At 41.7% G+C, this 18,746-nt stretch overlaps 1 protein-coding gene across 4 annotated transcripts in view; it reads left to right on the top strand.

Moving 5' to 3' along the window:
- The window catches only part of Sh3rf2 (SH3 domain containing ring finger 2), a 108,799-nt gene that overhangs the window by 61,972 nt on the left and 28,081 nt on the right, over nt 1–18,746 (top strand). For 3 of the 4 annotated variants that reach the window (XM_020162585.2, XM_074076732.1, XM_074076733.1), the window contains one exon: nt 610–933. The exons of the other annotated variant lie outside the window; for it this stretch is intronic. In XM_020162585.2, coding sequence (XP_020018174.2) covers nt 610–933 — 324 coding nt within the window. The remainder of the gene's footprint in view (nt 1–609; nt 934–18,746) is intronic. 4 annotated transcript variants of the gene reach the window in all.

The raw sequence follows: 18,746 nt of genomic DNA, 5'->3' as shown, positions 1-18,746 counted from the left end.
CTGGGCTCCGGCTGGCTGGTACTAGATCAAAAGTACCATTGTTACAGTTCCAAGAATTTGTTAGTCAGTGGTAAAACCATTGGAAGATTGGTAACCCTACAATATAGGATGTCTCTATCTTTTTTTTTAGAGAAAGAGAGGAGCTAATTTACCATTACACCACTATCAAAGAGGCATAAAACAAGGGAGAAAGGTGAAGAGAGAAAAGTATTTAAAAAAAAGTAAGAAGGCTGGCAGAATGGTTCAAGTGGTAGAGTGCCTGCCTAGCAAGTATGAGTCCATGAGTTCAAATCCCAGACCTGCAAAATAAATAAATAAATAAATAAATAAATAAAAGTAAATAAAAAGACACTGTTAGCAAAAGGATTCAGGATCCTGAATGCATTTACATCTGTATCAAATACTTATCTAACATATAAACTTGAAGTTGATAAAAGGCAGAAACTGTTGTTATGATGACTAAGGAATAACCATGTGAACCAGTGACTGAAGAAGTGACATCTGACCTGGCTTCCAGCTGGCCTGGGGAGGAAGGTGGGACAACTTGCTGCCCACAGTACATCATAGAGATTAACTTCTCATTTCATCTCATCTCTTTTGCCTTTTCAGCCAAACCTCACTGCAAGACACCTCCTAGAGAAAAACAAAGGGCGTCAATCATCCCGCACAAAAAGCCTATCCCTGGTGTCCTCATCCTCCAGAGGCAAAATGGCCAACACACCCACCCTCCGTAGGGACCCAGGGTCCAGGAGGAAGGGGCCAGGGCAGTTCTCCATCACCACTGCCCTGAACACTCTCAACCGAATGGTCCATTCTCCCTCGGGGCGCCACATGGTGGAGATCAGCACTCCAGTGCTTATCAGCTCCAGCAACCCCTCTGTGATTACCCAGCACATGGAGAAGGCAGACTTACCTCCCAGCTCTGCAGGGCAGGTAAGGACAAATCCCTGGGATGCAGACACCTTGAGGTAGGCAAGGAACCTGCACTACGTCACAATCAGTATCTGGTGTTTAGAACTTGTTAGGCTTAAAAGTATGCATAGAATATTCTTGCCATGCATGAAGATTAACGAATGTCATAGGTATCAAATATCAGAGCTGGATATACATGACCTCATTTCATCCATGAACAGCCTGTGAGTTAGGTATTATTAGTATTATTATCCCCATTGCAGATGAAGAAACTAAGGCTTAGAGGAGTTAAACAACTTGTGCGATTTCTTGCAGATACTTTCTATCCTATACTGTGTCATGTCATGACTCCTGTCCCTTAGAGAACTTTCCAAGGATGTGATGGCACCCATTTTCCAAAGGGGGTTTTGTCATCACAATTTGAGATTCACTATCCCATCTTCTAGTAATGTACTAGGTGTCACACAGAGAAAAAGCAGCAGAAATTGGGTTATTGAGTGTTCTCAGGACTGACTATATAATTGTGGGGCCCAATTCCAAATGAAAATGCAAATCCCTTGCTCAAAAAATGATTAAAATTTCAAGATGACAACAGCACAGCATTAGACCAAGCGATGACCCTAGACAACTCCACAAGTCACACACTTGTGAAGCCTGCTGGGAGTTTTCAAAGGAACATCTAATGAGATAATGCGCGTAAAGTACTTAGCACAATGATGCCTGACACATGCTAGGCTCTTAAGCATTTGCTCTTAATAGTATTTTTATCATTAACCCTGGTCACTGAGTTACCAACTGAAGAGAGATGAGCCAAGGTGCGTTGTGGCAATCCAGAAGCTGAAGTACTTCTGACAGCATGTGGCTATTTAGGTTGAAGGGCACTTTAAAAGAAGAAGGAGTAGAGGTATGAGGCAAAGTAATTAAGAGGAAATGCATGTTGGGTGTTCATCTGAAAACACTCTTTGGAACCATGCAGGTGGCAACTTGAAAGGACAAACTTCAACTTGCACTGATGTATTTTAAAAAAAGAAGCTGCAAATCTTGTTTTTAAACGTGAATTTCTACTGTGAGATTAAATGGCTTAATTGGACTCTAATCCCTTTTTAACAAGACAAAGAAGACGGAAAAAGTCAAGGGCTCCTCAAAGACCTGTGTGCTGGCCTGAAAGGAAAACAGTCACCTCCTCCAATACTTTGTATTTTATACCACTGTCTGGGTCACTAAGAGGTTTGCTGCTTAGGTAATTCTGCCCACCGCCTACAGGGTAGTTGAGTAGACACACATACACATACACATGTTCTCCTTATACACTTTCCCTCATTAAAAGAAATTCTTTCTGACACATTCTAAACACTTTTTTACAAATATATACATGCTTTGTGCCCAAAGTTGTTCTTCTAACACATACACATGCACCCACACTCTAAAGAAGGACCTGATGACTCACATAAAGCCAGAGTCACAGAAGTTTTCGAAACCATTCTTTATATAGAGACAGAGATACATAAACTACAGCCTACACTCAGCAGAAACAAGCTAGCTCACTCAGCTGTGAGTTGGCTTCTCAAAAAGATGTAGCCAAGACACATTTTCCCTGTGCCTTTTAAGTTCTTACTCCTGGTCATTTACCTCATCTACAGAGAGGATGAGCCAGAGTGGGGGAATCCTAGTAAGATTCAAAGTGAGTCTGTTCCTTCCAAGTTTGCACAAATAATGAGAATTCCAAAGTACAGCATTCATATCTCCTATTCTTAGGGAAACTCTGCGAGGGGTTGATAGCCTCTGATCAATGCAGATGGCTGTGGATTGTTTCCACATGTTTGTCCAAGTGTTATAAAAACACACTCAAAAGCCTTGTAAAGGAGCTGATTTCTAAAGATGAACAGAAAGTTCAACAAATGGCAAATTCTCCTGCTTCCTCTTTTCTCTAACATCCTTGAGAGCTGTGTTTGGGTCTAGCCCATCAAGCTCCCCCTACTTTCCCTACCCCATACCTTGCACAGCACCTGGACCCTTGTTGGGTGCTTAGTAAGTCAAGGAATCAATACTTTTGTCTTAAATATCTGGGCAAATGGTAACATATACTTAGGGAACACTATAGGAAGAATTAAATTCCTATAGGAAGATCACAGATCAGTGTAACTCTTTCAACCAATAAATATCCGTTGAATACTTACAATATATGAGTAACCTTAGTGAGTTCTAGGATTCTACTACCAAAACAACATGACAGGAATAATAATCTCAAACTTTTTTGAAGTCGATATGAGACAGACAGATGGATGGACAAATACATAGGCAGATAGAGCCTCCTTTTGCTCCAGTCATCTAAGTCCTGCCCTCCATCCTAAAAATGTGGTAGAAGTCATTGTAGGGGAGGCATTATCACCATTTTAGAGGAAAGTAATTAAGGCATTCAAAGAAAAATTATTTGGCCAAGTTCATGTCGTTAGTCCGGATTGAACTGAAAACTTGCCTAATTCTAGAACGTAAGCTTTGGCACTACACTGGACTACACTCTGCCGTCCACAAAGAGCACATCCTTTGGCTGATCTGGACGTCTTCAACCCCCCTCTCTTGGTTATCTACCTTTGGTTACTTTTTCACTTCATAGCTTTCCAGCATTTTCTTCCCCATATGCCTCTCAGTAAACAATGTGCCCTATGTCTTTTGCATATAAAGAACGCTTTCTTTTACTATCATTTTTTTCCTTTAAGAACTACCAACTGTGTACAAGCATTCATTGTGTGGTGGTAAAAACACCAAGAATAAGTTGTTGCTAGCAAGGAATTCATAGTCTAGAAGAGGTACAAAAATAAACGGCCAACTGTAGTGGTGTTAGAACTCCCGAAAGTGGGAGACCCCACAGGGACTAAGATGGTATAGGAAGTCAAAAATTGATAACACAAAACTGTATACTGGGAAAGTTACTTCTCCAGTGTTTCACAAGTGCTTTTGTGATATCAAGAAGGTCTTAATTTGGCACCGGTGTTTCTTTAATAGCTTTCTAACATTTCTCAAGCTTCCTCTATAAAGAAGAGACAGGCATCAGACCCAGAGCTTCAGCAAGCTATTGCTCCATTTCTAAATTGTGTTTTTATTATGTTATTTGGTGATAACTTTCCAAATCTTACAAGTGATACCAGTTTAATGTTCAAGGAAGTATAAGATTTTTCATGTACTTCAAATTTAAATAAATTTTAAAGATATTTTCACATTTAAAAAACAGGAAGTTAATAAAGTTACAAGTGAGATTTAACTATGGCAAAACTATGACTAATGAGATAATGTACATCAAGTGCTTAGCACAATGATTTAGAAAACACTGATCCCAGGTAAACGCATGTACCAGAGCATGCATGCTGGGCCTCAGACACAGGAGAGGTTCAGTCTTCTATCCCATAAGAGAGGGATACTTGAATATTTGAATGTTACTTCCTTCTGGGAATATGAAGTAAAAGGTCCAGGAAAATTCTTTTAGGGGAGTTGTAAAGTATTTTTAGGCCCTACCAACTAGACAAAGGGAAGTTGGAGAATAAGAAACCATGTTTCTAAAATCAGCACTGAAACATCCTGGTTAAATAGCCTGGTTCCCTTCTATGGTAGAAACAAGTGTAGGATTGTCTCTCCCATCTTAAATTTGTGATTGCTACCTTCTTGTAAAGAGAAACCAGAACAGGAGTTTCATATTCCCATTGTCTTTATGTCTTTCGACACTTCTGGGTAGAATATTAAGAAATAATCTCAAAGATGAACTGAAGCTATGGACTAAAAACAACCACACTTGAAAAGAATTCAGGAATTAGACCGTGGACGACTTGGGTGGAGGAGGTGAATCAAGTGGGTTGGCACTGAGGCTATTGGCCTGTGAGAGTCTTAGAGGCTCTCTCTAAGTCTGTGCTGAGAAGGGGTGTTTCAGAAGGAGAAAATAAACTACACAAGACACAAGTTAGAAAAGTCTTTCAGCAATACAATGCCTTTTTAGAAGTCACAAATGCAAGTCTTCCCACCCTGATTCTAAAATTGACTTGATTCAGCATGGGGAGCCTCTTGCCCTCACACTCACAGGCCAATGAAGCATTCCTGTTTCCTGTAACTATGGACCTCTTAAGCAGTCCCACTGCCCTCAACATACCCGCTTCCTCCCATTCCCTTCCCATCCCACTACATCTCCCTAGATCCCACCTTCAGCCTCCCTCCTCCTGTATTTCAGACCCAGGACAGTGGAACCACTGTTTTTCCCAAACCTCTACAGTGCCTAGTCAACAAGCCCATTTTCCCACTTAAAAAACCATTACTTCTGTCCATTCTATGCCACTGCCTTAGTTTTGACTCCCATCTCTTACCTAAGATGTTGCTCCAGCTTCCTCACTGGCCTCCCAGATCCATGTTCAGTCACCACCTCACGCCACCCAGCCCCTCCCACCTCCTCCATTTCTCCAATCATGGTCCCTATAAAATCCAGATCCTTTCAAGAACTCCTCTTCCCAAAACCCCTAATGGTTCCCAATAGCCCCAAGGGAAATAATACCTACTATTTATTGAGTGGCCACCAAAGCCATAATCTGTAAGAGATGATTTACAAATAATACCTACTATTTATTGAGTGGCCACCAAAGCCATAATCTGTAAGAGATGATTTACAAACATTATGACTATCCTCACAACTGTTCAGAATAGGCATTGGTAGGTCCATTTGAACAAATGGGAAAACTTTGAGACAGAAAGATTAGGTAAAGTGCTCAAAGTCTCAAAGCTAGAAAACGAACCAGGGTTTCAGGGTACACCCATGCTCTCTCCCTAAAAGATTTCTTCATGTGGCATTCTAGACCCTCCATGATCTGGCTATGATCCACCTTCCAGCACCCCACCTCCACACACATGCACACACATGAACATGTACCTAAGCAGATGCACACAAAAAGTTACAGCTTTCCTAAGCATAGCATATAGTAGGTCACCTTATTGATTTTTGTCCTTGTGCTCAACACAATGCGTTATTGTGAGCAGTAAGATTTTGGTTGAATAAATGTTTTCTCTGGAATTTATTTTTGACATATTCACCTGTTACATACCAAGCCTTGAATGCACAGTTTCTCCAAGGAAACTCTTACCACCTCACCTCTGAAGGATTAATGTTTCTCCCATGTTCACAGCTCATGCTTTATACTTGTTTTATAACCAATGTATGATAGGACATATGTGTCTCATCACCATGCTTACTAGATTGAAAAATTCGTAAGGGCAGGAACATTGTTTTATTCACTTACATTGCTATTGAATCTCCAAAACCCTTTTTGTTTCTGATTACCCAGAAAGTAAAAAGATAAGAGAGAAAGTAAAAAGGGAAATCAGTGTAAAGAATGCAGCTCCCTCCCCACCCTGTCCCATCCCACACCAGAGTGATATGACAAGTCCAAGCCTCTTCCCTGGGCTCCCAGGAAGATGAGCTGTCATGCGCCTTAGGGTTTTCTGAGGTCTACAAGTCTCACTCTCCTTTTAAGCCCATATTTGGAATATCTGAAACAGTAGATTCTATGAGCCTGAACTATTATTAGTCCGGACTCTCTCTAGAGGTGTTCATTTGTCTCTGTCTTCCATAGTAATCTTGCAACCCAACTTAATGGTGCTCAAGGCAATACTGGGATTTGAATTCAGGGCCTCCAACTTCCTACACAGGCCTTCTGCCACTTGAGCCACTCCACCAACCCTTTTTGTGTTGAATGTTTTTTGAGACAGAGCTTCATGAACTATTTTCCCAGGCTGGCCTTAAACCATGATCCTTCCAATTTCAGCCTCCCAAGTTGCAAGGATTACAAGCATGAGCTATCAGTGTCAGTGTCAGCAAAGAGATGGTTTTTCACTTAGTATTAAGATAATTTTTTCCCTTAGATACCTTCTTAGTGCAAGTTTATGCTTAAGATTCTTAACTAATCCTCCAAGAGATAAATTTACAGAGATAAATTAATCCTGTGTTCATATTCTCATGTTGACATCTCCCAATGTAAATTTCCTTCATTTCACAATTCTCACTCAACAAATCCATATTCATAAATGATGTTGTCAGAGCACTCTAGACCTGAATAGTCCCAAACTGTGATGGTAGGAAAAGGAGAAAACTCTATAAAACAGACACCTCTCTCTCAAACCACTCTGCTCCATATCAGTATTATATGTCCCAAAGTGCCTTTGATGGGGCCTCATAAGTATTTGAAATATGTCTGTTAAAATTTCAAGAATGTACCACCTGAGTGGAGAGAGACCCTTAAGCTGTTCTCATAACTCATCAGTCAATGCCTTAGCAGGAGTTACGTTGGCAGACATGTAAAAGCAAGAAAGGACCAGAGCGCCCCATCTGCCTCCATTCTGCCAGAGCTCTCTGTGGAAGGAACTATCACAAGCCACCTAGAAACCAGTGTTGTAAAGAAAAAACCACGCCAAACTTGGACCCAGCCACCTCTTGCCCATCCCAATGGTGGGGCATTAGTTGAGTCAGTAACCACTCTGAGCTTCAGTTTCCCATCAAAAAATGGGAATAACCCCTCCCTCACAGGGCTGTTGGGAAAATCAGAAGATGAAAAGCACTTGTCCAGGGCTTTTGTTGGCTATTGCTTTTGTTATTGTTGCTACTTTCCAAATTCTAGTAGTCAGACTTTCTCACCAGCCCATTGATACATGCCTCTTCCATCTTGTTCCTATATATTTTTTAACTTTTTTATAATAAAATGTTTCATATATATATATATATATATATATATATATATATATATATATATATAATTGAAAGAATAGTAGTATGAACCCTCAGGGGCTCATTAGCCAGTCTCAGCAGTTATCCACACTTGCTCCCCAATAGGGTTATTTTTTTTTTATGTGAATCCATCTTTATTTCTTTTTTGTTATTTTATTTTATTGTTTTTTCATGTTCTTACACGTGTATACATTATTTGGTCCCCCAGCCTCCCGGCCAGGCAGAACCTGTTCCACCCTCTTGTTCTCCAATTTTGTTAAAGAAAAAACATAAAAGATAATAAGATAAACAAGGTGTTTTTGCTAGTCTGAGATAAGGATAGCCATACAGGAAGATTCCTTGTGCTGCTTCCATGCACATGTGTGTTACAACCCGAATTGGTTTATCTCTACCAGACCTCTTCACTGCTTCCTAGTCCCGTTTCCGTAGTGGCCCCTGCCAGTCCAAGGCTACTGTGTTCATTCCTATACAGTGAGCACATTAACCACATTCAAGATTTTGGTTTTCTTCCCAATGGAGTTATTTTAAAGCAAAGCCTCTTATCTGTAAACATAACAGTAAACTGGGCACCAGTGGCTCACACCTGTAATCCTAGCTACTTGAGAGGCAGAGATCAATAGGATTGCAATTTGAGACCAGGCAGGGGCAAATCGTTTGTGAGACCCTATCTCAAAAATACCCAACACAAAAGAAAGCTGGTGGAATATGTTCAAGGGGTAGAGTGCCTGCCTAGCAAGCGTGAGGCCTTGAGGTTTGAACTCAGTACTGCAAGAAAAGAAACTTAAATATTTCTTTAAAAATATTTTAACGTAACCATGGTACCATTGTAAAAAATTTTAATGAACAAAATTTTTGAACATTAAATATTCATGTTCAAATTCCTATATTTGCCTTATGTTTTTGTAGTTGATTTTTTCAAATAGGATACAAATGAGGTAGGCACTTCTGCACTGGATTGCTATTTTTATTAAATTTCTTTTATTCTACACATTCATCACTCCCTTATCCCTTGCAATGTATGTGTTTGAAAAGCTAAGTCATTAATCCTCTTGGAATTTCTACTTCTGGACACTGCCAGCTGCATCTTTCATGCTATTTAACACATTTCTTTTCTCCTCTGTACTTTTGTAAACTGGTAGTTAGAACCAGAGGCTTGATCCACTTCAGGTTTGATTTTTTTGGGCAAAAATACTTCATAGACAGTGATAAGACTTTTTTGTTTTTCTTTTAAGTATAAAAGTTGGTAGTTTTTAATATACTCAGAGCTGAGCATCAATCACCATAATCAATTTTAAACATATTCATTACCCCAAAATCAACCCCATACTTTCAGTCATCACTCCCAAAGTCCTCCCTTACCCCCACTCCAGTCCTAGACAACCATTAATTACTTTTTGTCTCTATAGGTCTGCCTGTTCTGGACATTTTTAATAATAGGAAGCACACAATATTTGGTTCTTTGTGGCTGACTGCTTTCACTTAGCATGATGATTCAAGATTCATCCATATTGTAGCATGAATTAGAACTTCATTCTTTTATAGCCAAATAGCATTCCATTGTTGGATATACCAGTTTGGTTTATCCATTCATCATTGACAGACATTTGGGTTGTTTCTACTTTTCGGCTATTACACTAATACTGCTATTAACATTTTTTGTACAAGTGTTTGTATAGACATATGTTTTTATATACATATATCTCTAGGAATGGAATTGGTAGATCATATAGTAAATTTATGTTTCACTGTTTGAAGAGCTGCCAACTATTTTTCAAAACAGTCTCACCAACAGTGTATAAAGTTTCCATTTTATGCACATCTTCATTCATCTTATTCTGTCTTTTTTAATAGTGTATATTAATTGTATAAAGAGGTTTCATTATAATATGTCCAATGCACATATGAATAATAAAAAAATAAAAATTAAAAAAAATTATAATATGTCCATACATGCATATAATGTGCTTTGTCAAGTTTCCCCATTCTATCTTATCTCCCTCCCCCCCGCTTTTTTTTTTTTTTACAATTTTTAATGTATTTCATTATTTTAATTTTTTTGGAAGTACTGGGGTTTGAACTCAGAACCTTGCTAGGTAGGTGCTCTACCATTTGAGCCACTCCACCAGACCTTTTTTGTGTTGGGTATTTTTGAGACAGGGTCTCACAAGCTATTTCCCTCAGCTGATTTTGAACCACGATCTTCCTGATCTCTTCCTCTGAGTAGCTAGGATTGTAAGTGTGAGCTATGAGCAAACTAGTGGTGCTGAGATTTGAACTCAGGGCCTTATAATTGCTAAGCAAGCACTCTACCACTGCCTGCAGAGCTGGAATGAAAGGTGCATGACACAATGCCCATCTTGTTTTATTGAGATATGTTCTCACTTTTAGTCCAAGCTGTCCTCAAACTACAATCCTCCTGATCTCTGCCTCCTGAGTAGCTAGAATTACAGGAGTGAGCCACCACACCTGGCCCTATTTTTTGTTTTTTGAGGAACTTCCACAGTAATTTCCATAGTGACTGGACTAATTTACATTCCCACTAATAGTGTGTAAGGGTTCCTTCCCCTACCCCCTCTTTGCCAGCATTCATTTTCTTGATGATAGCCATTCCAACTTGGGTGAGATGGAATCTCATGCTGTTTTGATTTGCATTTCTTTTATGACTAAGGGTGTTGAACATTTCTCATGTATTTATTGGCCATTTGCACTTCTTTTAAGAACTATTTGATTCATTTGCCCATTTATTAATTGGTTTTTAGCTTTCTTTTGGTTTTTAATTTTTTGAGTTCTTTATATATTCTGGGTATTAATCCTTTGTCTGATAAAGAGTTGGCAAAGATTTCTCCCATTCTGTAGGTTGTCTCTTTATTCTAGAAATTCTTTCCTTTGATGTGCAGGAGATTTTTAATTTGATGCAATCCCATTTGTCAATTCTTGCTGTTTTTTCCTGAACAATTGGAGTCCTACTCAGAAAGGTGATACCTTTGCCTATGTCTTCAAGTATTTTCCTTGTTTTCCTCTAGTACTTTCAAATTTTCAGATCTTAACGTTAAGATCATTGATGTATTTTGGATTGTGTTATCTGTCTTCTGGATTATAGTTGCTCCATTATGGATTTGTCCTTATATATCCTAGATAAAGTCCCTTATCACACAAAGGTCTTGTAACATTTCTCCATTCTGTCAGCTGCTTTTTCATTTCTTGGTGGTGTTCTTTAAAACACAAAAGGTTTTAATTATGATACTGTCTAATTAGTTTATGATTTCCTTTGTTGCTTATGCTTTTGTTGTCATTTGTAAGAAACTGTTGCCTATCTAAGTTGAAAAAGATTTAACTTTATTTTTCTTCTAAAAGTTTTACAGTTTTTGCTCTGTTCAGGTTTATGATCCAGCCAGTTCAGTTTTGTATATGTTGTGAGGTTCGGGAATCCAAATTCATTCTTTTGTATATTCAGTTTTCCCAGCACCATTTATTGAAAAGAATATGACTTCCCCATTTTTTATCTTGACACTCTTATTAAAAAATAAGTACTTAATGTAACACATCAGGAGGCCCAAAATACCTGATTGCTTTTTTGTCTTTAGTATCTATTCAGATTGAGAGGTCATTAGCCTGTTTCATCTAAGGTTCCCATCCCCGCTTCACCTAATGATCTGAACATTACTTCATTCTGGGTAGCAAAATGGTGACAGTCCAAATCTCTCATTCCTCCTGAACTTTTGAAAAGCTGCAGTGCTTCTATATATTGACAGCTACTTTCTGAGGCTCACTCTGTGTAAGATGCTGTACAGGGAGCTTTCTTTATATTAACTCACTGGGATCTCACACCTGCATATTGTGGCCCTCAGCACAGACTGGGGAGTCCAAAGCACAAGTTCTCTCTGCCGCTGTCTCTGTCTCTGTTTCTCCCCCCGACCACCCCCATCCGTCCTTCCCTCATTTATTCCCAAGTATTCCCCTAGCCCAAAGACAGGACTCATTTCTCACCACTGTCTTGCCTGGCTTGTTTGCCATATCTGCACCGCTAACCCTTTTTCCACTGGCCTCTGCCAGCTGGACTCATGCTCCCCTGCCACCCTGTGCCAGTCTCGCTGTTTACATCCTTATCACTGCCCTCAGGCTGGCCTCAGCGTCCCAGCTTCTTTGGCCACGTGTTCACTCCCTTATCCTTCCTGAGGTCTGATTTCCATATTTGGGCCAAGAACAGGAGAAAAAGGCCTAGGTTTGTTCAGCCTGGAGAATAAAAGGCTTCCAGGTTGACATGGGGATAGGCAGTGAGTTTATTTTTCCAACTGTGGATTTACATACTGGTTTTGTGTTCCACTGTTCAGAAGAGAAAAGGAGCATGAATCAAAACATAAGGGATTGGGGGAGGTCCAATGAGAAATGGCTCTTCTCACATAGACTGTTAGCAACTAAATATTGAAGAAGCTGGAAGAACCTGTGTAATCCATTGTTACTGTTGTTGCGTTTGGCTTTGGTTTTCATTTTCTCCTGCACAGAAAGGCTGCTCAGTATAAATAAAAAGGCTTTGAGTCAGGCAAAGTTTCTTGTCGTGGCTTTTCCACCTAATAACTAATTGATATTGAACTAAGTACCTAATCCCATTGAGCCTCAGTGTCCTATCTGCAAAATGGGTCAAGTCCTGCCATGCAGGACCTTTGCAAGGATCAGCAATACCTCCACAAGCTAACACCATTGCTCTTACTGTCTGCTTCTTTCCTCTCAGCAGAGCTTTCAGGATATCGTCATTTGTATGACTGAGGAGGCTCCTGACTTAATGGAATGTGACAAATCTCTTCTAAAATTTAGATGACCATCCCAACCAGAATACCGTGGGATGTATTTTTCACAAGTGCCAGCAGATATGGGAATGATCTCATCTCATTGCCAGCAAACAGGCAGGACTCAGGTCTTTCCCCCAAGTAATTAAATAAATAACAAATTGCGATTTCAAACAAAGCTGAGTGTGCTTATGATCTAGAATTTGTTGGCTTATCCTTGAGCTGTGTAGTCCAAGGTGGCAGTGACACATCACCAGTAAGGCCTAAGACAGTCCCATCCTGGTGCTCCCACCCGTTCACTGTGTGGCCCTGTACAGGGCATTCTGCCTGTCTGAGTCCCAGTTTTCTCATTTGCTCAGAGCAATAACAAAATTGACCTGGCAGCGTATTCTGTGGCTTAATTAGTTAACAGCAGCCTCTGAAGATAGATAAGAGGAGAAAAGCTGTTCCTGTTATTTAATTAATGATGCTCACTGCGTGCTCAAGCACACATTCACAGACAGACCTGGCTTTTCTCTGGCGATTGCAAAGTTTTCTCAACCCCAGGTGTCAGGTAGAGTCCTTCCCCTGGTGCAAAGAGTTTTTAGCAAAGAACTTTTCAAAACTATGGGCTTTGGGGTCGCCAAGATCTGTGAAGGGGCTCACTGTTTCTTACTGAACAGAATAACCTTGGGCAAGGTCCCTAATCTCTCAGAGCCTCAGTTTTTGTACCTGTAAAATGAGACTGATGATGGTAATTTTTGTAAGATGGCTGTGAAGATAAAACGAGGCAATGCATGTATGTGAGTGGTAATTGGCCCAATAAATGTTTGCTCAATTACTATTATTGGGTGAAGCCAGGAAGCTATACCATCCCTTCCCCACTGCCCCAGGGCTGGCCTGTGCAAACAGGCTTTGCCGAGAGTGAGTTCATCAGCCACAACTTCAGAGTGAGGATGTGTTGGAGCCTGCCTCGCAGTGCAAAAGCCCTTTGGTTCCTCTGTAAGCAGTGACAATTCCAGAAGCAGGGAAGGAGTGGGACTTTGGGCTTGTATTCAGGGGATCCCTGGGGTGATTTCACTTGAGGTCAGACTCTGAATCCCACATAAACCCACAGAAAGAAAATCAAGAATGAACGCAAGAAAAAGCTAAGGCAGGGCCAGCTGTCTGGCCCTTTTCTCTATGTATTTTTCACCTTTTGCTTTTTCTGTGAGTCCTATCTACACCTGGTTCTCTCTCTCTCTCTCTCTCTCTCTCTCTCTCTCTCTCTCTCTCTCTCTCTCTCTCTCTCTCTCTGTTAGTAGTGGGGTTTCAACTCAGGGGTCTTGTACTTGCTGGGCAGGTGCTCTACCACTTGAGCCACCTGCCAGCCTGGGTCCTGGTTTCCAAAGCCCCTCTCAGCCCATCAGTGGACCAGTCAACAAAGAGTGTTGGAGGCTGGATGCCCACCATGAACCAAACACTAAGCCAGGCACGGATGACAGTGAACAAGACAGACATGGCCACTGCACTTGAGGAAACTTCAAGCTAACAAGGAAAATGAACTAACTATTAAAATGCTTAGTTACAAGATTATAAGTGTGTAAAATGTGGTAAGGTTCACAGATGCAGAATGAAGGGAAGCAGGGATGAAGGGCCCACCTAGTCTAGGCAGTCAGGGAAGGCTTCCTGGAGGAAGTGGTCTTCAAGTGGAGACATGGAGATTAATAGAAGTCAGCTAGGTGAGAAATGGAGGCAGAAGGATTCATGCAGCCCCCATCTTTAGTCCCAACAGCCCAGTCCCTTTACCCTGGAGTCACACCAAGCAATGCCAGGCCTCCTGGTGCACAGACTCCTTTCGTACTTGCATCCATCCTTTCCTGAGCTCCCTGAGGTCATCAGGGGGAAAACCTCTCTGGTTTCTGGTGACTAAAGCAGGTTCAGTAATTAACCTTGCTTGCTTCCTTGATTCAGCATTTCTCCAAGGAGAGGTTAAACTTTACATCATCATTTTGCTCAATTAATCCTGGCAGGTGAGCCACTGAGGAGACCCGGCCCTGCCTGGGTGAATGAGGGCGTGGCCCGGCCTGCACCTTAAATATTTTAATACAGACTCTTTAGCTGTGGAGCAGGGAGCAGGGGTCAGTAACATCCACGGGAGTCTAACAAACTCACTCTCTCTCACACACAGAACTTAGCAGGAGGGAAAACCAGGAGAGGCAAAATAAACTAAAAGGACAAGAGAAAAAGTGGTGTAGAAAGCAGCAGTTAGGGACAAGGACACCTGTGGGGCACTGATAAGCCTTAATTGTACAGAGACCTAGGCCATATGGCTCAATCCTGCAAGAGCTCACTTTCATCATCTTAAAATGGGGGCATTGATAGTTTCTTCCACTTAGACCTGTTAGGGATTGAGTAAGACACTCACATGCAGAAAGACTTTTCAACCTTACCACCACTGACACTTTGGGCCAGGTAGTTCTTGTGGGGGTGCTCTATTCATTGTAGGGTTTTTAGTCCTCTACCCACTAGATGCCTGTAGACCCCACTACCCACTTATGGTAATGAAAAAAATGTCTCCAGAGGTTGTCATATGGCTCAAAATTGCCCCTGCTGAACATCACTAATGCGTGGGTGTAGCACAGGGTCTGGCATTCAATAAATGTAGAAGGCTGGCAGAATGGCAAGAGCACATGCCTGGCAAGAGTGAGGATCAGAGTTCAAACCCCAGTACTGCCAAAAAATAGCCATAGTAATAATAAATGTAGCGTGAACAGCAACTAAGTTAAGGCCTGTGTGAAGAAAAGGCCTTTTCTGAATGGCCACAGCAGGCCATTCTTCTCAAACTTTTGCTGAGAAGATCAGGGCTTTGGAGAAACTTGGAACTTTCCAAAGGTGGAACAGGTGAATTTACCAGTGTCCTGTCCCAGGAAAAGTAAAAACAGACTAACACAGCCCTGGAAGTTGAAGGGATTCATGGAGTGAATGGATTACTAGAACAGGACCCATTTCCTATCTAGCTCAGCTGATAACAGACCCAGTGCCATCACCTGACACTCACCTCAGCCATTGTGACTATTGTTCATAGATGTTATTATTTCCATTTTAGAGGGAGAAGCTGAGACCCAGAGAGGCTAAGTAACTAGCTGAAAGTTCCTCAGCAGGTACATTCCAGGGTTTGGATCAAAATCCAGGGCTGACTGTCTTCCAAGCCATGGTCTTTCCTTCTCCAAACAGCAGGTGTGTGCCTCTCAACAGTCCACAGGAATGAGTTAGGACAGATTCTGAGGCAGTAGGCACAGTGGGAAGAAATAATGGGATTTGTTAGCAGTGTCTGTCATGAATCCAGGAGTAGGAAAAAGGGCCACATGTGCCTTGTGTTTGCCATCCCACACAGGCCCATAATCTAAGACTCAGTGATTTGTATCATTTTATTAGGCATTATTTGGGGGAACATTCTGGGTTAGAGGTACATCCAGGGTTATTCTGCAAACAAGCTACTTATAGTATGCTTTCTCTAGATACAAGCTGAGATCAGGCCTTCTCATAAGGGCTGTTTCTACAGAGGGCACAAAAGAGGACTGTTCTTCAATTGTTTTCATGAAAAGGCTACATGTGGGCCCCTGTCATACCCTTTATTAATGCCTCAGGAATTTTACTTTTGGTGAGTAACAATAATCTAAGAAAAGAAAAGAGAAAATTCCCAGGAAATGGATAGTTTTCATTTTAAAAAATGTTATTGTATTTCAAGGTACAAACATTGGAGCACTGGGAGATATAATAATCCATCATTCTCTCTCTCTCTCTCTCTCTCTCTCCTCACCCCAAACAATCAAGCCATGGTGGAAAATTGCACAACTAGATTCATAATAAAACCTGCTTACATTTGCAAAGAATATTGCAAACACCTGTTTGTGTGTCCAAGACACTTCAGCTAGGAGAGCCTTGCTTTCCCACGCTGACTATTGGATAGGGCGACTCTAGGGACATAAAGGGCAGAGTCAGAAATGAGAACAATTGTTCCTACTGGCTGCGCTTACCTCAAATGGCTTTACAGCGCCTGTGACCCCACCTGAGTCGGCACTGACTAGAGAACTCTTGCTGCCTTCATGCCTCTGTCCAAACACATGGCAGGCCTTCCGTGTGCCAGTTTTCTGTTTCTTCTGTTTCAGTTTACCAAGTCCTTGTTATGTGCCTGACTCAGGGAACAAATCCTCAACAGATATGAGCCAGACATATGCTGGATCACAAGTCTCCTAGTTAGTTTTTCACTTACCTTACTTGCAAGTGGCAGAACACTAGTGAGGTCAGGGATGTATATTCGTTGTTTTCCCTGTGCCTGGGATTAGGCGCTTTCTGACCCTCACCTCACTACACAGGTAGAGAAAGCAGCCACCAGGGGAAGGACCACCTGCCCCAAACTATTTCCACTATTGGACCTGGAAATTATCTACTGTTCGTTCATTTCTATGACCTAAAACAGGATTGGCAAACTATAGCCGATGCGCCAAATGTATCCTTTTGCTTAGTTTTGTTTGGCCAGCAGGTTAAGAATGACTTGCATGGTTGAGGGGAAAAACCCAAAAGAATAATATTACTCTATGAAAGGTGAAACTTATATGAAACTCCATTTTCATTGTCCATATTAGCATATGACTGGGCTCATTCTTTATTATCTACAGCTGATTCCATGCTACAGAATCAGATAGTTGTGAAAGAGATCAAATGCAAAGCAAAAAATATTGTCTGACCTTGGACCCCACCTGACCCCTTTAGAGAAAAGAGTTTGGTGACCCCTGGACTTTTTTCTCTTCCTTTAAAATATCCTATGAAAATGTATGTCTGGTCACCGGGCCCTGCAGGAAGGGAGGTACACTAGATTCCAGGAAGGATACCATCTGAACCCCCACAATGGACCTGCACTTACAGTGAACACCTGTCACTTCCCACCTTGTTCTGGAGTTTACCTCAGTCTGCCTCATTTTCTTAACTTCTTAACAACAGGGTAACTGGTGTCCCCGCCCCAACCATTCCTGTGTTAAACCCAGTGGAGCCTGGCATGGAGAGATGTTTAGTGAATGTTAGTTGGATATGTGAGTGAGGAATTGAGTGAAACCCTGTGGATGTTTATGTACTTGTGTACATGAGTCAGTACACATAAGCAAGAGCCTGGCTGACCGAATGAACACTTAAGTGATGGAGGAATTTGATGAAGAAGATGTGAACGAGTGTAGGAGTGAGGGAATTCTCCTAAGGATGAAGAGTCAAATAAAGAAATGAGTATTTAGGAATGTGTGGAGCAGGTGAGTGACAAGTGCAGGCTATGGTGTCTGCAGATGCCACATACAGGGGATCAATGGTGTCAGTGTCAAGTTTTGTAGATTTCATCATTTTGCCTTGCTTGCTCACACCCTGCCAGGCCTGGGGATTTTGAGCTTAGCCAATACCCTCCCTTGCTAAGGGTGTGTCATGGGTTAGTGCTTTCATGCCTGTGCTCTATCAGAAGGACAAAAATGACCTGCACCCCTGGGATTGGGACCAGATAGCCATGCCCCTACTACCACAGCCTTCAGTCTAACCAGCTATCCCAAGCTGGGACCAGTTGCTACCTGGTCCCTGTTCCAGTGGTGGACCTGGACTGAGTGCTGCCAAACCTGCCAGTGACCATTGGCACATTACTTCCCCTCTTTGACGCTCAGGGATTAAATTAAAGGGTCTTTAGCCCCCTTCCTGCTTTCACATACTAGGATTCTAAAGCCAGCGCCTTTGGATTGTTCAAGATTCATACACTTGATACGAGCCTGAGGCCCCTGACCACAGCTCTTAAAAATAACATCCGGCTATTACATAGGGGATGCCTGTTTTACCTGGCCTGTGACCAGGGTGACAATGGATATGGTGACACCTCTGTTTTGGCCAATGGACAATCTAAGCATTGTGTGTGAATAACCCAAATCCTGCCATTGCTCTCCCTCAGGCTCTGCCAAGCATCTGCTTAGAACCAAACCCAGCCTGACACTGTTGCCAATGCCTTGTGAAAGTCCTGGTGTGCACATAAAATCCTCCAGGAGAGGAGTGACTGGAAAAGTCCTCAGACATCTTTTCCGGGCTCCCAGAAACTGGGAAAAACCCATCCTCATTCAGCTCAGCAAATGAGGGACAGAGAGGTTCTTGTATGAAGTTCCAGCCCTTACTGATTCCTGCCCCTGAGAACTCTCCAGCCCTTCCAGTCAGCACCACTGGATCCTACCTCCAAATTAGACATGCCGTGGGCAGGGCTGAAAGGACTGGCTCTCAAGTCAGACTCTGGGCCCATCTCAGCTTATTATCTGGCTCTGTAG

This window comes from Castor canadensis, chromosome 6 (genome assembly GCF_047511655.1).
Source record: "Castor canadensis chromosome 6, mCasCan1.hap1v2, whole genome shotgun sequence".
In the NCBI taxonomy this organism is placed as follows: Eukaryota; Metazoa; Chordata; class Mammalia; order Rodentia; family Castoridae; genus Castor; species Castor canadensis.
This window is presented reverse-complemented; position numbering and strand designations above follow the sequence as displayed.